Source organism: Chamaea fasciata, unplaced genomic scaffold, assembly GCF_029207755.1.
Source record: "Chamaea fasciata isolate MVZ Bird 193981 ecotype frontalis unplaced genomic scaffold, bChaFas1.0.hap1 SCAF_9, whole genome shotgun sequence".
NCBI lineage: Eukaryota > Metazoa > Chordata > Aves > Passeriformes > Sylviidae > Chamaea > Chamaea fasciata.
Window position 1 is genome coordinate 2,398,011 of NW_027094094.1, and position 22,059 is coordinate 2,420,069.

At 44.5% G+C, this 22,059-nt stretch overlaps 1 protein-coding gene across 3 annotated transcripts in view; it reads right to left on the minus strand.

Moving 5' to 3' along the window:
• DOCK1 (dedicator of cytokinesis 1) overlaps positions 1 to 22,059 on the minus strand; it is a 267,474-nt gene that overhangs the window by 43,839 nt on the left and 201,576 nt on the right. For all 3 annotated transcript variants that reach the window (XM_066190723.1, XM_066190724.1, XM_066190722.1), the window contains exons 34-38: positions 17,281 to 17,366; positions 16,935 to 17,091; positions 12,861 to 12,901; positions 11,432 to 11,522; positions 8,077 to 8,196 (exon numbers count right to left, since the gene is read on the minus strand). In XM_066190723.1, the coding sequence (XP_066046820.1) occupies positions 8,077 to 8,196; positions 11,432 to 11,522; positions 12,861 to 12,901; positions 16,935 to 17,091; positions 17,281 to 17,366 (495 nt within the window). The remainder of the gene's footprint in view (positions 1 to 8,076; positions 8,197 to 11,431; positions 11,523 to 12,860; positions 12,902 to 16,934; positions 17,092 to 17,280; positions 17,367 to 22,059) is intronic.

Genomic DNA, 22,059 nt, shown 5'->3' on the forward strand with positions numbered 1-22,059 from the left:
AGGACCTCAGGCTTTGGAGCAAGGCTGGTGATTGATTATGTTTCATAATCACCTCTCTCTCCCTCTAATATCTATAATCTGTATTAGACAGGACAGGCAATTTGCAGATATTGCTTTGAACAAATACTCATTATATTTCCATTGGTTCTTCTTCCTCTCGTTCCTCAACCATGAAATTCAGCAGCCGTCTCAAGTGACCCAAAGAAATTTAACAATATCCTTCAGCTCTCCAGAAGGCAACAATCTTAATGAGGAGCAGCAAGAACGGTTTTAAATGTGCATTTTTCATTCGGTTTTTCTACTCCAAAGATAAAGAACCACTCAAACCCAAAAATATGCCTAAATTAGCACACCAGGCTACCTGAGATCAAACCTGATGATCTGCCTCTGCTGCTCAAATTTGGTTGGCATTGCTGACCTCTAACTTTCTAATAAAAATGAGTTTCAGAATGAGTTAAAAGTGCAGATTTTATTAGCCTGCATCTTAAATTTAAATCCTCTGGCCACGCCACCTCGTTCTCCTCTCAGCATCAGGCCACACGTTGCGTGCCCTGGTGGGATCCTGAGGGGATGCAGCAGCCAAGAGCAGGTGGATGGAGGAGGGCTGAGGGGAAGGACTGAACACACAATTCCACATTTTTCCTCAAAAAACATCCACCTTTGGGGCCAGGGAGTTTGGGATGAAGCACAAACTTCATCACAAACTTCATTGCAAACTGGGGAGAGAAGAGGAAATGTGACCTGGGGAAACCTTCACAACAACTGATCCCTGCATCCATCCCATAAAAATCCCTCAATCCCATCCTCGTTAAGGCACTGTGCAAATAAGAGAGATTTCACACCCCAAAAAACCCAAAAGCTCCCCAAACCACACAAATGAAATTCCACACTCAAAGCCCCAAAATCAGTGTCAGGTGAATTTTATTTGTCTACTGATCTGCAAGTTGAAATTGCGTTTCTTAGTGTATCAGGAAAACTTGGAAAAATTAAGACTTTTAGAAAAATCCCTGGTTCTAGATGGTGATTTGAAAAATAGGAATAAAACACTAAGGATGAGTCTTCGCATGGAACACGCCAACGTCACAAAAAACAAGATGGGTCCCACTGGTTCACTGTCCACCCCTGCTCCTCTCTGGGAAAAAGGAGCCAATTTTCAAGTGGAGGGATGGACTGAAAGGTTGTCCTGGCAAACTGAGAGGGAATGGCTGGAAAGCCACAGCCTGGAGATGCAGGGAGCTGGTGATGGTGCAGGAGATGAGGAAAGGCAGAGGGAAAAACAGTCATGGGAGATTGCAGGGAGAACAGAGAGAGATTTCTGCCCTTCAAGGAAAGAAAAAATAAGGGCTACAAACTGCACTGTGGGGCTGAGCGAGGGGAACGGAGCTTCTGAGTGCTGCAAAAACCAGCTGGGATGATGTTTGGACAAAGTGGTGAGCTCATTTAAAATAAAAAAAGCCACGAATGCTCACAAGGAGCAGAATCTGCCTCTTCATTAACCTTTCCTTGCAGCTCCTCGTGATATTCGACCCCTCCTCTTGATTTTACTTATTTCTCCAACAAGGTTCAGAGCGTTATTTATCCAGGGAAGAGGACTGGAATGAGCATGAGTTTGCCTCATGTTTGTAAAGTGCCTTGAAGGTGAAAAACGCATCCAGAAGGACTAATTACAATCACGGTAATGAGGGATCACGTCTGCAGGAAATTACAAGGCAGCCTGAACGCTCCGCGACGCAATTTTTGCAAATGGAAGGATCTGAATGTTTTTATCCATATTATGGATCTAATCTAGCATGATGATACAGAGCATGTTTTTATTTTTAAACAAAAATTAACATGAATTTAAGAGCAAAGGCGCAGTTGCAGAAAAAGGAGGACATTTTCACGCACCGGGCTGAGTTAATTTTGACTCAGAAGGGCAATACAGCACCGATTTATGGGAACTGAACTAATATTCAGGTGCTTGTTAAGTCAGCAAGTGAAAGCTTTCAAAATCACTTAACCTTCCCTCATTTTGAGTGCCACCTTCTTCTGAACTTCAGTCATCCATAACTTCTGCATATTTTCATTTCAAAGACGAACGGTGCGACCATCACTTCCCTTGTCCCGGTTCCCTGTTTGTGTGTTCCAGATTTAACCAATCCCTCTCCAAAATGAGACTGGAAATAAATTTGAAGCCTAAATCATCTTCGATTTGCATCAACACTGTCAACAAACTCCCTTGGTTCCTCCCACTGACTCCTGGATAAGCACAGACGTGTTCCCAAACCATGTCTGGGAATGCAAAAGGTGGGCAGATTTAGGCGGGATTTTGAGAAATTCCCTGTGAGGGTGGGCAGGCCCTGGCGCAGGGCGCCCAGAGAAGCTGTGGCTGCCCCTGGATCCCTGGAAGTGTCCCAAGGCCAGGCTGGAGGAACCAGGGAGAGCTGACAGATGCCCTTGCTTGTGATGGGGTGGGAGCAGGTGACCTTGAAATGTCCTTTCCAACCCAAACCATTCAGCGATTCTGAAAGCAGACACACTCTGCCTACACATCACTGCCTATAGGCGCCACAGCACTGTCACCGATTAAATAACAATTTTAGCAGAATTAAATCTCCTGTGATGTTTTTTTTCACCTTCCCACCCCTGTCTGTCAACACCATAAACACACCGGAGCAGAGGCCGTTTCCACTGCACCTCCTCTAGCCTGAACAAAGCCTTTAGATGTTACTGAATATTAATATTAATAATGGATTCTGTAAATGTTCCAGAGCCTGAAAAATGAATCCTCAAATTAAATGTGATCCAGATTTAGTTCATGTACAACACACTGGCTGTAATCACATAATCCTCGCGTTCTTCCTAGCAAGGAAGTGGAGATGAACAGGAGAAAACCAGACCATGGAATCACAGAATCCCAGAAAGATTTGGGTTGAAGATCATCTCTTTCCACCCCTTCTGTGGGCAGGGGCATCTTCCACTGTCCCAGATGCTCCAAACCCTGTCCAGCCTGGCCTCGGGCACTGCCAGGGATCCAGGGGCAGCCACAGCTGCTCTGGGCACCCTGTGCCAGGGCCTGCCCCCCTCCCAGGGAACAATTCCTGCCCAAATCCCATCTAAATCTCTCCTCCTTCAGTTTAAAGCCATTCCCTGTGTCCTGTCCCTCCATGCCTTGTCCCCAGTCCCTCTCCAGCTCTCCTGGAGCCCCTTTAGGCCCTGGAAGAGGATCTGGGATCTCCCTGCAGCCTTCTCCTCTCCAGGTTGAACAATCCCAGCCCTCTCAGCAGAGCAGCTTCAGATGTTCGAACAACACTTGTTTCTGGCTTAAATTACTGGAATTCCTTTAAAGTTTCTGCAAAAGTCAGTTTACAAATTCTCCTGCTGACATTGAGTCACATTATTTTTAACGAAGCACTTTCAGGTACTTCTTTCCCTTTTAGTGCAAATACACAATAATAAAGGGATAAAAGGGGAAAAGATTCTTCCCATTTTTGCCAGTCTCTAACTTTGCCCCTCTCCAGCCAAGACCTCTGTCTTAGAGAAAAGCACCCACTTTTTGTTTCTACTGCCTCTTAAAACCCTCACTGTGCTCCAACATCTCTGTTTGGAAATCCCAACTGTCCAGCTGTTCCTTCAGAGGAACAAGGAGAAGCTGGATCATGGAACTCAATTTTCTTGAGTGGGGAGAGCGCTGAGCTCCAGAGGCCCAGGAATCCACAGAGTCACTAAGGTGGGAAAAGACTCCTGAGATCACCAACAATCAACCATCACCTTGTTAAACAATAAACCCTGTCCTCAGGTGTCCAATCCAGACATTTTTTGGACAATTCCAGGGACGGGGACTGCACCATTGCCCTGGGCAGCCTGCCCCTCTGCTAGTCAACCCTTTCCATGAAGAAACTTCTCCTAATACCCGACCTAAACTTCCCCTGGTGCAACTTGAGGCAATTTCCTGAACTGCCTGGCTTTCCCCCCGTGCAGCTGCCCCCCAACATCTCCAACATCACAGAAAACCAACCCAAAGCTGGAGATTTTTCCACCATTCTCAGAGAAACAGAGACCGTGTCTCTCACATCCCCTGCCCAAGCCTCTGAAAAATTCAGCTGTTTACTCCTGAGCCAATTTATTCAGGTGAGGACAGCAAGGCTGTGGCCCAGGATCCTGATAAATGAAATCTATATTCTTGAAGGTCAATAACTCCCAATCTGCTGCCTCACAGATTTCCTGCCTTGGAAGCTTTCCCAGCTTTGCCCAGGACATGGCAAGTCTTCTGGAGAAATGAGCTGTACAGGGAGCTACTACACAGGATTTGTACGAGGTACAACTCATTAATGGGAGAAACAATTTATCTGGAGAGGGGACCAGGGAGAGAGGCTGCTGATACTGAAGGAAAACGCTTCTTTTATACTCAGGGGGTAAGAAAAATGTGCAGAGCCTAAATTCAGTTGTGTAGGCACGAGCTGCAAATTGTTATGGGCCAGACTTTGCAGGTGCACGAGATCTTTTTTAGGGAAAACCCAGCGATTCAATTTATTTTTCAAGCTGGATTGCTTGTTGGCCAGAAAGAACTATAGCATCCAATTTTGGTTTTGAGGTTAATAGCAGCAAAGGAGGATCTCAGGGTATTTCTGAGCTCCTGCAGAGTTAATGGTCAGGAGCAGTGAAATAGTCTGGGATAAGAATATTACGGTGCCATATTCTGACATGTGAGGGACTTTCTAAGCTGATCAAATTTCAGGTACTGTTAATTAACCAGCATGAAGGCTTGATGTTTTAAATAAAACGCTAAAGCTCAGCATTTCTCTATGGTTCGTACTGCATTCAAGATACAGCCAAGGTTGGAAACTCTTTAAATAAATAAATATATTCCTTTGGAACACGGTCAGACCCTGCATCCTCCCTCTCCCAAGACTCTCTGTCCTTCCCAGCTCTCAGGACGGCTCCGGGGCTCAGCTGGCCACCAGCCTCACACAGATTTTTGGCAGACAGGTGAATTTCACCACTCACTTGAGAAGATGGAAGAAAAAGCCATTTGATGTCATCCCATGAGCCGGATAAAAAAAGGCCTTTTAAGCCAAAGCATGGCATTTGGTGTATAATTTCAGATATTTTCTGTTCGGTGGCTGCTGTAAAGCAGTAAAAGCTTTTTGTCTGGAGGAGGAGGGGAGAAAGGAGGAGCAGAAATAAATGAGCAGTGTGCATTTGTTTGCTTTTTTCTCCTCAGGACCAGCACTTACAATTTATGGAGGAGCAGAGGAAAACCTGTCCTGATTTATGGGCAGCAGCATCACCAGCAAACCTGAGCAAACCTGTGGCTGTTCCCACATTTCACCAGGCAGGGAGAGGAATTCTGCTGCTTCCACAAACAAACCTGGTTTAAAACAACACCTTGCCTTTGCCAAGGAGCTTTCCCTGGATTCAGGAATTCACCAGCATTGATTTCCATCAACTCCTTCCCACAGGAGAAATGTCACCCCTTCCCTCATCCCTTTACTCCTGTCACTGTTTTCCCTTCTCGCCCCGGGATATTCCAACCCAACAACTTCCAGTCAAGCCCCTGGATTAAGGGCTTCGTTGGAAATCACAAAGCTTCAGGAAAACACAGAGAGAGCAAACACTTGAGAGCAGTTCAAAGGATGGGTCAGACTGCTGGGATAAGCCTGAGGATAAGGATTTTAAGGGCAAAAGCCAAGAGAGATGGAGAGGAGACTGCAAAGTGCAGTGCAGTGAAGAAGAATGATCTAGGAGAGAAAAGGATCCCTATACCAGGGAAACAACTTTCCTCTTGGAAAGAAGGAGCTTAGAAAAGGAATGGAGAGCAGAACTAACCAGGAATCAAATCCGTAAAGCAGAACAACTGCAAAATGCAAAAGTTGGGTTCTCAAAAATGCTCCTTCCCTAAGGGTGCAAGTTGTCCTTCAGCTTTATAAAAGGCCGGTTCAAGGACCAAAAAAGTCACATACAGGTATAAAAGTAAACTTCCTGAGAATAACAGATTAAAAATAGAAATCCAAATGAGGAGTCCTAAATGGATCTTTAACTCCAGGTGGTGAGGGCCAGCATTTTGTTCCCAGGCCACATGAGGTGTCACATTCCTGCCTCCAGGGCAAGCCCAAGCTCCCTTTTACTCACTGACAAATTTCTCAGGCACTTCTGGGCCAGAAGTGAAGTGTTCACTCCATTCCAGCCTGCGGGTGGAGGATTAAATCTAAATCCACCTACCCATGAATGCCAATATTTAAGGGATAAACCTCATGGTTGGCTTTCAACAGACAAGGAAATTGTGAATTCCCCATGGAAATTATTCTGCCGAGAGAAAGGCATCCTGATTTTTGAGAGGCTGAACTACACCAACCTTCATAAAGCAAAATGCCAATGTTTCAAACCCAATTTTAGGAAATCCCTCTGCTCCATTTCTTCTACATAATGTTTCTAACTCCCTTCCCAAATCCAAAGCTTCCCACCAGGCAGGTTGGGGCGGGAGAGGCACAGGCTCACAACTTTAAAACAAAACTCCTGAGCTTCTGTTAAAGCCTGGAAGCTGCCAGGCAGGGACCCAGCTGGGTGATTATGGCACAAGAAAACCCCCAGGAATTGGTTTGGCCATGGCTTCAGTCTCCCAAAAATGCACAGCAAAGGCTGTTTCAGGTGTGTTACTGATCGTGGAGAGTTAAAGCAGCTGCTGGGCTACATTTGCAAACTGCTCGAGGAATGCAAGAAGTTGATTTAACTTAATGTCAGAACATCCCAAATGAGAGGATTACCTTCAATCTACACTGGAAGCCTCCACTTGGAGCTTCCTGACATTTGCAAAATCGCACAGGATGAATACTCTCAGTGTATATTGATTTTTTTATTTCCCTTTTCATGGAGTAATGTGAAAAATTATCACCAGCTTGAGTGACCAGAAAATGAGAGGAGGAATATCTGTGAGTAGGAGAGAGCAGTCTGGAAATTAATCATCTCCTCACACACACAAAAATCACGCAGGAGTCCTGGCACTTGAGTTCAATTCTCAGTGCCTGGACACCAGAAAGGACCAACAGGAAGCCATAAAAACATGAAAATAAAAACAGGCAACTCCTGGTTTTCCTTCCAGACAGGAATGTAAGATTAAAATAAGCTTTAAAATCAGCTGTGACCCTGATTCAAGTTGAGATTCTTCTCATTCACTCAGGAAAAGCTTTTTTGGGCAGCAGGAATTGTCCCTAGGTCACCTCCACCAGCCCCAAACAGCCACTTGTGCATCACTCCAGAATTGTGTTTTTACAGCTTTTACCCCAATCCAGAATTACAATTTCTAGCATCACTCCTTAACAACTTCAAATATTGCATTAAGATAAGCTGTAAAATTTGACTTTTAAAGCAACATTTCTGACAAAATAATAGAAATTATGGTTCCTATCAAATTATTTTAGGATTTTCATCTGATGCTGCTAAAAACACCTGGAAAGGATGGGCCGGCTGGATAATATTCTAATTCTAGCAGGAAACACCATTTCTGTTTGCAGAGTTCACTTTTAAACCCCAAGTTTACATTTCTGAAATGAAATTCCAACAAAGAGATTCCAACTTCTATACTTGAATACTTTGTGCCTGAAATATCCAAACACTGAAATATCCCATCCCTGTCTCCCCCGTGAACCCCTTTCCCCTCCAACACCAAGCAACGCCCAATGCAAATTCCTCCTGCATTAAAAGCTGCAGCTGCAATGAAATATCCTCATCCCAGGATATTTATGATACGAACCACAGACATCCAGGCCCTGAGGGAATTGTTTTTGTGCACATGAGGGAAAACAAGGGGAGCTGACGGGTTCTGTTAGCTCTTGTAACTGCCACAAAAAGTCCTCCAAATTACGTGCATCACTTTTTTATTTACTCCATGGCACCATGGGCTCATATATTTACCCTTAAGAGAGAGTTATAAACGTACCATTGATCTCTTTTGACTTTTTTTTTGGTGGCATCATTATCTGTAAGTTCTTCCTGAAGGTCACTGGATGCAAACTACGCTTACTATTAAATTTATAAGCTCGAGAGAAAAAAAGCAATGAAATACATTTGCACTTTTTTTTTTTCCCTTCCCTTTTTTACCTTGCCCTTGTCAAAGTAATGGATAATTTCTTGATAGAGCTGATCTTTCAGCTGTCCTTGAGTAGCAGCTTGGTATCCATCCCGCTGGGTAAGATGTGCTGCACACGCTTCTTCTGACCACTAAATCACACACAAAAAAGGAAAAAAAAAAAGGGAAAAGTGAAAGCAAATCATCAAAGGTCTGAGTTCTGAAGTGAAAGACAAGAGAGGGGCTTTATTTAAAGAAGTGGTGCTGCAGTTAATGCACCAACAAAGGGGTTTTTCCACAGTTGTGCCCTTTGCTTCTTTGGGCACAAGGAGCATTTATCCGGATGCTGTAATTGGAGGCTAATTACATCTATCAGCTGGAAGGAGCTTCTGGAGGTGGCTTCCTCTCCTCAGTGAGTTTGATGAGAGTGACCTTGGCCTGCTGATGGGTACAACCCGCTGGGGACACAAGGAACGCTTCCCTTTCTGTGAGACAAACCCTGGAGCCCAGATCCATCAGCACAAAGGGAAGGGCTGCAGGCAGGGAAATGAGATGGCTCAAACTCGCTGAGGATCTTCAGAGGCAGGGAAAGGATAATTAACTTCATCCAGCTTGGCTGCAATTAGCAGCTCTGGCTCTTCCAGCAAATGCCTGACGGATCAAGGGGAAGGTGTCAATCACAGGAATCATGGAATGGTTGGAAAGGAGCTTAAAGCTCAACCCATCCCTGCCATGGCACCTTCCACTATCCCACCACTCCAAACCCCAATGTCCAACCTGGCCTTGGACACTTCCAGGGATCCAGAGGCAGCCACAGCTTCTCTGAGCAACTCCCAGATTCATTTCCAGAATTATTGCTACTTTACCTCCTTCATATTATTAAATTGCACCCAATCACTTCTTGATTTGGCCAAAATGTTTGTGTTTGGGTCATGCAGAGACCTCTGAGATCTCTGTTCTGAACTCCAGTTCTGAGCAACACAAACCTGCTGGAGCCTGCAATGTGCTGGCATTTCTTTCAGCATGCTAAGAGCTGCTGTCTTCTGTTAGCTTTGAACATCTCAATTTTGACAAAAAAAGGGTTTGGAAACACTAGAAAAATCTCTTTTCTTGAGTGTGCTTCATCAGCTTGCAGTAATTCGGCCTCTCCCTCTCCACAGACAGAGCCTTCTTGCAGACTTACAGGTGAAATTCTCACACGCTCTCAGTCTTGCCCTCGATGTGATCCCATTAAAATCAGGGGGATGAAATACCTGCCCGTGATGAGTGTCATTGAAAATCCTGTCCTGAGGCTTGACAGAAAAACTCAATTGCTCAGTTACACACCGCCCAGTATTGCTGCTCCCCAGGCAACACTGAACTCCTCCCTCCACGAAGGATTGCAGGGATGGAGATGGAGATGGATACACTTTCATAATAAAGTAATTCCAGCCTCTAATGAAATGATACTTCCAAACAAACATCCACTCAGGGATGAAAACCTGTGACAAATCCTACCCTGGCATTTGCTGACTGCTATCAATTTGCATTAGAAGGAAAGAAAAACGGGTATTGCTTCCCATGAAGTTCTTCCACTGAATTCAGGAGGACGTTGAGACACTCACCTGCTCTCTGAACACATTCCCTAAGAAAGGCCACAACTGGCTAAACTCTGATTTGAGGTCACAGAAATGAAGTTGTCTAACAAGCCCAAGCCATGCCAGGTGCCAGTTTGAGTGACATTTTATGGCATGGCTCATTCCATCATTTATTCAGGGACACAGCCCCCGGGGAAGGGAATGAATCCTCCATCCTGTCTAAAAGGTTCATCCATGTGAAGTGGGCACAGCGCTTTTGCACTCCAGACGAATCTTAGAGATGTTTCCTTCTGTAATAACCCCCTAATGATTTTAAAATACAGTAAATACATTTCAGAGTGTCTTAATTTAAACTGCACATGTACACTCTGCATCATATTTAGTCTTTTTATGGCTTGGCTGCAGTTTGCTCAGCTCTGAAGTACAAATAATTCTCAGTGCATCCATCAGAAAGATCTCATTTAACACCTTCCCCTTTTTTCAACTTTTCAAAATAGCTATTTGACACTCCCACTTTGCTGGGGATTGCAGAAATGAAAGCCAGGATTGCTGAGAACAGTTGGCTGCTGAGGATGAGATCCAATTCCTGGATGAAGAGGGGCACCATGAGCACAGTAGGTTGCAGAAACACAATCCCAGCCTGCCCTGGGTGGGAAGGGACCTCAAAGCCCATCTTGCTCCATCCCTTGGAAAGGAAACCTTCCCTGGATGAAGAGGCTGCAATACACTTGCCATTGGAATGAGTAGGAGATCAAGGAGAAAATGAAATTCTCACGTATTCTGTCCCTGACTTTCTGCCCCTGGGAGGGTCGTGTCCTTGAGGGGAGTGGGAAGAGATCCAGCACAGTCTGAGGGAGAAAAATTTCACTGGAGGTTGTGAAACGTGAGGAAGACAAACAGAACTAAATCAAACTCCTCCAAAACCTCCAATTCTTATCACACGGAGATTTTTTTACTTTTCCCACTAACTGCTTTTCAAAATTAAAACATAAACCTAGGAATTCAGTGATGATTCAGCTGTATTAAATGTGATTTCACGACACAAGTGTCTGCTGGCAAGAGCAGCATCTTCCTATATGATAACCAGGAGAGCAAAGTGGGTAACCTGCTCCCACATTTGTGACACGAGCACGTAAAAAAGCTGCATGTTAGAGACAACATTTTACCTCCAAAACGATTTCAGGGAGATTAATGCTGCTGAAGTACGGCTTCGCTCCATTTCTGGCTGGCAGTGAATAGTGTTAAACACTCAAATGTTTTATTTCAGGCACTTTCTGCAGGTAACATGTTATTTGTGCATATTGCAGGCTACAGCAAAGAGGAGCAATGTTGTTGAGCCTCTCCAAATGCGCTATAAACTGGGTAACACTGCATTAAAATTACATGCACCTTTTAACGGCATGACCTTGGAAAGGAGGCCATTTGAATCTCTCTACAATTTTCTGAAATCCAAACTGAATTGGCTACAGGCACCCAAGAGCACTCGAGAACGGGCTCCAGCACTCCCTGCACAAAAGATCTGTGGAGAGCTCATTTACTAAAATATCTGGTTAGAGCCTTTCACATATTGCACAGTCTGGATATCTGCAGCTTGGATTTTGTGGTGCTGACTTGACCGCATTCCCTCAGCTCCAAGTCCAGCTCTGCCACCCAGGGAAGTGTTGCTTCCCACTGTGTGAATTCCATGTGCAAAAGAGAGCCCAGCACAGAGCTGTTTCATCAGCTTCAGGTGCAGATTTGAGTGCCAAACACTCCCCCGGGCTGGCTGCTGCTGGGATTTCCCAGATTTAGCACGTGTTTTGGGGTTTACCTTGAGGAGTTTTGCGTGCAGGAGTAAGGTGTAGGCAGCCTCTGTGTAGTTGTCACACTCCTTGTGCAGGTCGCACAGCTTGTACAGGTACCTGCCAGCAACAGAAACACAGGCTCTTCAAAACACTGGGTTTAAGATGTTACTCAATAATTTATTTTGAGGAGTAGAAGGGTTTAAGTCTATCTTCAAACAGGTAAATATTTGTGGCATTGGTTAAAGTTCCCATTTCTGTGTGCAGACGACCATCTGCATTTCCACTGTGTTGTTTTTAATGGACACTCAGGGAATCAAGGGATCATTAAGGTTGGAAAAGTCCTCCAAGATCATCGACTCCATTCTTTGAACACCACGAGAATGACTTGCGGTGAGTAATAAATCCAATCCAGATTTTGAGCAAGACAGAGCACTCTTATAATTCAGCTATGGGGAAAGAAATAGCTTTCATTCTTTAACTTCAATATCATCACATCTCTGGCAGGGGATTCTCATTTGTTTGATGATTTCTACACTGACAATTACAAAAATCCCCACAAAACTATTAAAAACTGTATTTTGAAAAAGCCAGTGAAAATTCTTCCAAGTTTGATATTCATTATAAGTTTGTTAACAGAAATTGGAGAGAATTTGGATGGAGGTTTGACAGTGAGAGACAATTTGTCTTTACAGAGATGCCGAACAGGGCAGACTTAAATAAAAAGAAGAAACTTCATGTGTTTGTCCACAGTTATCAGTCCTGCCTTTTTCTTTTCTTTTTGCAAACTTCTAAAAGACCAATTAAAACCATTTAAACAACAGGAAGAGAATTCACAAGTGAAAATTCTTCCGAAAAGATAACAAGAACCTGAGAATGAATAATGAGCAACCTTTTTAGATACCTAAAATAGCATTACAAACACAAACTTCATCATTTTAGCACAACAGCGTAAGCAACACTCAGCCAAAGCACAAATGGAGGGGTGTGAACCCTGGAGTTTACAGAAAGCACAATATTTCCATGTTTACTTGGTCTGAAAAGAGATTTTGAAAGCTTTAAGTTTAAAATAAGGATCAGTCAGGTATCATTTAACAGCTGTTTTTATTCCAAGTCACATATTTTGTATGTCACCAGGAGGCAACATCATTTCTTTGCTCAGCCTTTGCCTTATTTTCTTTCTCCAGGAACAGAAGAATTCTGGCTCCTGAGTGTTTCAGTGTTCATTGTGATGGGACTGAAGGACTTGGAGAAAGGGGACAGAGATAATCTCCTGACTTTCACTCCCAGCACTCTGTCCTCTGTGCAGATAAGCTTTTGAATTACTTCAGCTTCAGCCAAGGTGTGATTTTTCATTACTCCTCTCCTCCATCCCCCAAGTGACTGCTTAATATGAACTTAATTTCCCCAATTACAGAGTCTGTGTCAGGCAGTTTGTCACCAGTCATGTTTACAAACCTTATGTACATCTCTTCCCTCTCGATCTCCTTGTAGAAATTCTGCAAAAAAAACCATAACTTGGTTACAAAGTCTTTGATTTCACACTTCGGAATGTACACAGAACGCGCTCCAAATTAAAAATTCATAATTGCGTAACGTCAGCCCCCAAAACTGCAAAATGAAATTTGCCTCCGGTGATGGAACACGAGTTGTTTAACTCAGAGAATCAAATGCTGGGATGTTTCATGTTGCAGCGTTTCAGGGCTTCTGTCTCGTTGCAAAGGTTAGGAATTTGCAGGAACAACACTGGTAGAAATTTGCTGCTGGCATTTGCAAGTCACACATCATTAACCATTTTCAGCTGAAAATTTTCTAATGTACAACAAACCCGGCGTTTTTAAGCAACAATTGTTCCATGGATTGAAAACTCCCGACCTTAGTCGAGCAATACATCATCTGCTCTTGGATTCTAACAGTTTCCGTGGAAATAAAAAGTTAGATTAGTGTTATTTATCAGGTTTCATATGTCACACATTAGCACCGCTCTCCTCTGAGTGCCTCCAGCCTTGAGATAAACTGGTTAACAGTGCAAATATTGCAAATGCAGAATATGATAAACTGGGGGAGAGATTCAAGGCATTTCTGAATCTAATTTCAAGTTTGCCTCCAAAATTTTAAATATATCTAAGAAAACAAAACACCAAGAAACTCCTTCTTCACCAAATTAAACATATTTCAAGGCTAAATTAAAGAAGTTTGAGGAGGCACTAAAAGAGCACAAACCCAGTACTAAAAGAGGGATAAATCCAATACAAAAGTGATCCCTTTAAAGAGAACTGGAAAGTAAGACACAATCCACATTTCACAGAGGAATGATGGGTTATTCCAGGGGTATTTAGGTTGATGGAACTGCTTATTAGTTTTGGGTTCAATTCAGACAACCAACTGCAAAGGCCACCAGTGCCCCACGTCCCCAGGTGCCACATCCACATGGCTTTTAAATCCCTCTAGGGATGGGGACTCCAAACTTCCCTGGGCAGCTGTGCCAGGGCTGGGCAAACCTTTCCAGGAGGGAATTTTCCCAAATATCCACCCTGAGGCCGTTCCCTCTCCTCCTGTCCCTGTTCCCTGGAGCAGAGCCCGACCCCCCCGGCTGTCCCCTCCTGGCAGGGAGCTGTGCAGAGCCACCGGGTCCCCCCCGAGCCTCCTTTTCTCCAGGCTCAGCCCCTTTCCCAGCTCCCTCAGCCCCTCCTGGGGCTCCAGACCCTTCCCCATCAGCACTGGTTTAAGTGCAGATCAAACCCTCCAAGTTAAGCTTCCATCAGTGCAGACAAACTTAATCCCAGGAAAATCGCAGGATCAATAAAGTCCCAATTAGGAACCCTTTGAGACCTGACGTGGGAACTGTGTCGAGTTTCACCCTCGGGTTGGATTTTTGCAAAGGCATGAATTTCACTTCAGGAACCTGGAGAAGGATGAAAAGGCTGAGTGGGCCCTGGAGGGAAAACGGGAGTGTAAAATCAAGCTAAAGTTTGAAATCACGGCGACTGCAAGCGACGGAAAATCCCGCCCTGCGCCGCTTCCCGGGGACTCCCGTGGCTCCAGCTGGCCTGTGCTTGGTGTCTCACGGTGACTGAACCTGACAGCAGCAAATCACCCACAAAATCCATCATCTGCAAATGCCTGACAACTTCAGCTGCCAAAAACAAACCAGACAAACCCAACTCCCAAGCGTTCCCCGGCTCCCCCACGGGGACGGCCGGAATTCCTGGGAGGAGGCTCCCAGTGTTCTGATGAAGGGAAGGAGAAACAACTTCTCCTCCCCAAGGGAATTTTCCCAGTTTGACACAGCGTGTGGGTGACTGGGATTTGCTGTTTCCCACCCTGCCTGGAGAACTGGCAGGATTTTCCAGCAGGGTTGTGCTCGGGAGGACGCCGTGACCTTTCTGCAGGCAGCCCGACGGCACTTGCTGCATCGCCGGCCGGTGACAACTCCCCAAGTCCCTCCTCTTTGCCCATTTCCCAAACATTCTGATGCTTTCTGATGTGCAAAGAGAGGGAAAACGAACTAAAAATAAACGCCCAGTTTGGGATTTGATGCCTCCTGCTCCAGTGGGCGCCGTTTTGTTCATGGCTGATGCGATGGGGAGGTGTAAAGGCTGCACTGCACGAGGCCAGGACTGCATTAGATGAAAAAAAAAATCCCTAAAAACTACATTATATGTAAAAAAAAAACCCCAAAAAACCTGCAAACTATTTACTCAGCTCTCTCCTGAACAAAATGCATCAGCCAGATCATTTAAATGATAAACACTGTCTGAGCCTTATGTATTTAAGCAAAATCAAAGCTTTGATGATCTGGGGAGGAAAGCTTGGAATGCTCAGTGGCAAACAGCGCTGGTGGAAAAATCAATTTTAGTTCACGTTATCCTGGGGTGTCTGAAAGTTATTTTACATGGGTGCTGATTTTTGGGTTGTTAACCCTCATTTTCTAATTCTCCACCAAAGACCATGGCGTGTGTGAGTACAATGGGGACAATTACTGCTTCCAACTCCAGCCCAAATGGAACACGACTTGTGTATGGAGTGGACACTCCAAAGTTTCAGGATCTAAGAGGAGGAAATTTCCTATCAGTGAGGAAAAACCAAATCTTTCCTGCTGCGAATGAAACAGTAACTCCAATCCCTTCAAATAATTTGAATGAAGGGGCTGAGCAGAGGGCAGAATATAAACGGGATTGCAAATCCATGGAAATCTTGGGAGTAAACGGCAGAGAACTCCGACATTCTGTATGTCAAGTGGTTTTGAGCACAGAGTTGTTTATACATCAATTGTAAATGTCAATGAACAGGCCCCGTAACATTTCTCCTTTAAATCTTTCTGTAGAAACAATTAAAGAAGGGATAATCCATGTTTTCACAGGTCTGTCTTCACCAAAATAGGAAAAAAAAAATAGGAAAAAACCCTAAAGCATCCTAAATTTCCCCCAGAATCCCAACAGACACTCTGCTGGACACAAGCTCCTTTGATAAAGGTGCAGGATGCTGAGGGGAATGGGGGTTTGGGTGATTTTGGGGTGATTTTGTAGTGGTTTTATGGTGCTTTTGGGGTGATTTTGTGGTGATTTCTGGTGGTTTTGTGGCAATTTGGTGGTGATTTGGTGGTGATTATGCGGTGATTTCTGGGTGAAATTATGGGAATTTTGGGTGATTTTGTGGGGATTATGTGGCGATTCTGTGGGGATTTCATGATGATTTTTTGGGTAATTTTGCAGTGATTTTGTGGCAATTTTATGGCAATTTTGTGGTGATTTTTTGGATGGTTTTGTGGCGATTTTGTGGTAATTTTGTGGGGATTTCATGATGAGTTTTTAGGTGATTTTCTGGTGATTTTGTAGTGATTTTTTGGGGATTTCGTGGTGATTTTTTGGGTAATTTTTTGGTGATTATGTGGAAATTTTGTAGCAATTTGGTAGTGGTTTCATAGCGATTTTCTGGTGATTTTGTGGCAATTTTGTGGGGATTTCATGATGAGTTTTTAGGCGATTTTCTGGTGATTTTGTAGTGATTTTTTGGGGATTTCGTGGTGATTTTTTGGGTAATTTTTTGGTGATTATGTGGAAATTTTGTAGCAATTTGGTAGTGGTTTCATAGCGATTTTATGGTGATTTTGTGGCAATTTTGTGGGGATTTCATGATGAGTTTTTAGGCGATTTTCTGGTGATTTTGTAGTGATTTTTTGGGGATTTCGTGGTGATTTTTTGGGTAATTTTTTGGTGATTATGTGGAAATTTTGTAGCAATTTGGTAGTGGTTTCATAGCGATTTTATGGTGATTTTGTGGCAATTTTGTGGGGATTTCATGATGAGTTTTTAGGTGATTTTGTGGTGATTTTGTAACGGTTTCACAGCGAATTTGTGGTGATTTTGTGGCGATATTGTGGCAATTTTGCAGCGATTTTGTGGGGATTTCGTGATGATTTTTGGGGTGATTTTGTGGTGATTTTATAATGGTTTCACAGCGAATTTGTGGTGATTTTGTGGTGGTTTCGCAGTGAATTTGTGGTGATTTTGCAGTGCTTTCCCTGCTCACCAGCACGTTGACGGTGCAGCTCATGCGGTTCTCCTTGTTCTCGTCGTGCATGATGGTCCTGTAGTCCAGCAGCCTCTCCATCAGCCTCACCACCAGCTTCACGAAAGTCTCCCCACTCTTGGCCAGGTATTTGTGCTTCCTGCAGTGCTCCAAGAGACTGAAAAAACCAATTAAGTTCGCCTTGTTAATCACACGCAGAGAAAAACCTTGACTCAGGTGCGGTCTTCAACACGCCGCGTCGTTAACAGATTTTAATTATTTCTGGGCTACAAAGTTCATTGTAGTCTAATTGCTCTCTCTCCCGACTTCCCCCGTGACATAAATTTCGCCGCTGATCAACACTTACATTTTGTCAAATAACACTTTGTACTGCTCATCTCCACGGCCTCCTTCCACTTCGTGATCCAGTTTGGTGATGATCTCGTTTTCGAACTGTAATTAAACAAAGCGAAGCGTAAATAATCAGCTGGCAAGTATTTCACTTTATTACTGTAGCCTCGATGCCTCCCAGATTGGTTGGGTGCCTCGGTGAGACGTTTAGCCCCTGGTTTAAAGCTTGATTGACTTTTAAGAGTTTGCAGTCTCTGGCTTTAGACTTTCCATGACGATCTCCTGCCCTACAAGGACTTCTCTGGTTAAAGGAATCATCGGTCGTGTTGTTAAATGAAGTGCAAATATTTGCATGATGGAAAAGTAAAGGAGGAGATTAATGACAGGAATTGAGGGCAGGGAGAAAGGAGACACAGGATGTCCCCAGCAACAGAACTAAACACAAAAAGGCTGGAAGCTCTTGGAGAGAGGAAGGGCAACACCTGAAGCTGGATAACCCTGCTGGGTGCAGCCCTCAGCATCCCTGACACCCCTTTTGAGCACACAGACACTGACTGGAGGACACAGCCTGATGAAGCTGTTAACAAATCCTGCAGAAGGGAAGGGAGCAGTCTCAAACAACTCCAGAATAATTTTATTTGAGCAATATTAAAAGAATGCCAACTGAAGTGGCCTTCAGAATATGTTTTAAATGCAAACTGGGTAATTGCCTGGATTTTTAATGATTGCAGAGGGTTTTAGCTCTTGCTGCTAGGAATGGATGTGAACTGTTAAGTGGAGGAAGGCTCACTCCAGGCCTGCTGCTCTGTAGTGAATCAATGAAGTCACCTAATTCCTAATTCTTCATTAGATAAGCACGGGCAGCCAGAGGATTAAAGACAGAGATCTCAGCGGGAGAGGCTGGGTGAGGGGGCAGGGGAATGGGAGCCCAGTGCTCACACTGGGAGCTCAGTGACACAACACTTGTCACCAGCTTTTTTCACTGTCACTTGCTTAAGTCACCCCTAAGGACGCTGAGGAGAAGCAAAGGGCCCCTGCGAAAGAACAAAGAGTACCAGCATTTTGTAAATGTCAAGAGATGTACTTTGCATCTGCAGGTGATATTAACAGAACATAATGTATCCACGGAGGAAGAATGGATTGTCTGGATCATAAAATATTCTGGGTTGGGAGGGACCCACAGGGATCACTGAGTCCAACTCCTGTCCAAAATCCCACCCCAAAATCCCACCCTGGGGCATCCCTGGGAGCTTTGTCCAAACTCTCCTGGAGCTCTGGCAGCCTCAGGGCCGTGCCCATTCCCTGGGGAGCCTGGGCAGTGCCCAGCACCCTCTGGGGGAAGAACCTTTCCCTGATCTCCGACCCAAACCTGCCCTGACACAGCTCCAGCTGTTCCCTCAGGTCCTGCCCCTGGTCACAGTGAATACAATGAATCCATTATTCCAACAATGACAGGAAAATGAGGAAAGGCAGGATAATGCAATCCACCCCCTCCCAGAACCAAAGGTGCTCCCACAGTACCAGAGCGTTGAGTGAAACACTGAAATAACACAATGATGAAACAGAGAAGTCACAAAAATCCTGTTCCCTAATGAGCCCAGAAAGAAATTGACTTTCTAACCCAACGTGAGAAATGACACTTGCTGCCAGCCCCAGCCCTTCAGGCGATGTATTTTTTAGGAAGAGATTACTCAGATAGAGAAGAGCAATTACATTTGTCATGCAGGATCTCGAGGATCTTCCCACTATCAGTTTTACTTAAATCCCTGTAAATCCACGCTTTTTTGGGCCATTTCCCCTAACAGCCTCTTGGGCTGAACAGAGCCAGACTTGTGGCATTTGGGGGGGTTTAAAGATTATTAACAATAGCTTTGCTCTTCAGTCATTCCTGATATTTCTCATGGAGTCGCTGTGATGCAGATCATGGCAGCCAGAGGAATAAATGTTATTTAACATCAGTAGAAATTCCTTCTGTGGTCTTTCCATGGAGGAAGGTTTTATCAATACCAGCTGAGGTTTATGGAGCTTTGGAGGTTTATCATTTCCCATGATGGGAGAAGGAATGTGACCCTGGAGCTGCACAAGCCAATGGCTCTGGGACACTGCACCTGGCATCTGTTAATAAACTCCATTTTTTCCTTTTCTCTCTTTTTTTTTTTACCCCTAATGCACTGAGGTTTTTTTTTTAAAATGCATTACATTTAATTTAATGCATAAATAAGCCTGCAATTATTGTGATGGGATTTAGTCTCAAATGAAGAAGTGCCAAATCTCCAATGTTTCCATTAGAGCCAGTGCCACTCGCCGAGGCTCGTGCTGGAGGCTGAGGGGGAATATCAGGAACACTACAGGACATTTTTATCCACTTTTCCTCGCAGCCGATCAAGATCTCAGCTTCTCTTTAGGATGAGAGCTTGAACTTGAGCGAAGAGCACATCCAGTGTCTGTGACAACCTCCCCCCTGGAGCAAATAAATCAGGGTGAGCCATCTCACGTCAACTCAACTGATCACTTTTGGGCTTGGGTTTACCTCAAGGAAGGCTGAATTTGTAGCACTGGCTGACAAGTTAATTTTGCTGCAGATGAGGAGGACTTCCACCCCTCCAAGCTGCTATAAATTCATTTTGATGTGGGCTAATAATAATTTGCAATATAAAATCCAAGTGACAGATCACACCACCAGAAATTAGTCCTAACGCAGAACCGGCACACAAGTGCAGCAAAACTTTGCTCGGAGGTTTTGATGGAAGCTGGTGGTTATTCCCAATGGTTTAAGCTGTTCTGTTTCCTGTTTTTTCACAGCATTCCTGCTGGGAAACAGATCTGGAGCCACTCAAAATGATGGGATCATTTTGGAGGCCACTGCATTACCTTTCTCCCTTGCTCTCCAGGTGGAGTGAGAGAGGATTGTTGATATTTTCCAAAAGGCCAGAAACCAAGGAAAACTTACACATTTACACTCCAACTGTAGGCAATTAAAAATGTTTCTTATTCAAACCAATCCTTTGTGGGGGATTAGTTATTTGGATGTGAATGTTCAGTGGGATCACAGGAACTGGGAGAGTCGTTTCCTTGTGTCCCGTCTGCAAACCCATAGCACAGGGAAAGGGAGGTGAACCCAGGGCTCAGAAGTGGCAAAAAGACTTAATAAGGAATTACAGGTGCTGAAAGGCAAGAGAGATTCAGATAAACCAGGGGAAAGTTCTGACTAAGGGGAATTAAATCCATGTGAAATTCATCAATAACCAGCACGTGAAAAATCAAAATGCTGGTGTGGCTGTTTGGTGATGCTGAGATTCCCTGTTCACTGTTAGAAATGGGCTCGGCTCCAAACAAGCAGAACGTGGTATCAGCAGTGACACAGGTCCAGGAAAGAGGAGTTAAAATTGATGCAAAGGGTGCTGGTAGGAAATGAGGAATGAAGCCGCAGCTGGGAGGAACAGGCATCGACACCAGGAGCTTTCCACGCTCCAAATTCCACATTCCAGCTGAAGGGTTGTTCCACCTGAAGCTTTCCACACTCCGTCATCATTCCATATTCCAGGTGAAGGGTTTTTCCACCTGAAGCTTTCCCTCCTGCTGTCACCAGGGGATCCATCCCGCTCACCTGAGCAGGCCCTGAACAATCAAACCAATTCTCTTTCATCGCTCCCATGGCTCTGACAAATCCCCTTTGATCCCGAGGCTCCGCTCCTGAAACCGGCCAAGGGAGAAGCCAAGTGGATTCTCCTTCCACAGGGAAGCTTCAGTCCCGCACTGGTTTTAGGACGGGATTCCTGCTTTGAGGTACAGGATACTTTGAAGTCTCACAAAGGCTTCAAAGCACCTTCAGAGGGAGAGGACAAAATGGGCAGCTCCAGCTTTTAATTCAATCGGCCTTAATACGATTCTATAAAAACAAGGGGAATTTATCTTATTCTATCTCTAAATACACTGGGAGAAGGAAAAAAAAAACCCTTCTGTCTGTTCCTGGTTTTACCAGGCAAACTCAAATCCTTCTGAAATGAAAACCACCACAGGGAAAGCTGCCTGTTTATCACACAAACCATCACAGCATCGGAGGCCTGCAAAAAACTGCAATTCCTCCCCCACAAATCATGAGGTTGATACATCTGCTGGAGAAGTGGAGCCAATCTAAACCCTCGTTGATGTGACTAATAAGGTTAGATAATTGGATTTCTGGCAGATTAGTTTAACAGCAGCCAACCATGCCATTTGGAAGTTCTCTCTGGAAGCAGTGCTGGACAAGGATAATTGCTACTTGCATATAAAGGATATAAAGCAGCACATTACATCGACCCATTAAGCATCAAAGCTTGCCTAGGTACTGGTAATATTTAAAAAAAAAATAGATTATATCTATTTCTATCACTTCAACACAAAAGAGACGAAGAAATGAGCGAGGAATCTACAGACCAGGCAGCCCCACCTCAGTTCCTGAGGAAACCACAGAGCAAGATCTCATGGAACGTTTTTCCAGGTACACAAAGGGCAAGAAGGTGAGTGGGAAAAGCCAGTTTGCCAAGCTGAACATGAAAAAAAAGTGTCCCCCTTCAATGGAGCCTGAATGTGTCCTGGATTGAACGCTATCTTGAATCGTGTCTTGTTGAACCACGGCTGGAATTCCGTGTCTGGCTCTGATCCAGCAGCTTGGAGAGACCCTGACAAGCTGGAGATGCTCTAAAGGAGGGCCACCAACACGGGCAGAGTGCTGCAGAACCTGCAACGGTTGAAGGAAGTGGGTTTGTTCAGCCCAGAGAAAATCCAGCTCAAACATTCTGACACCTAAAAGGTG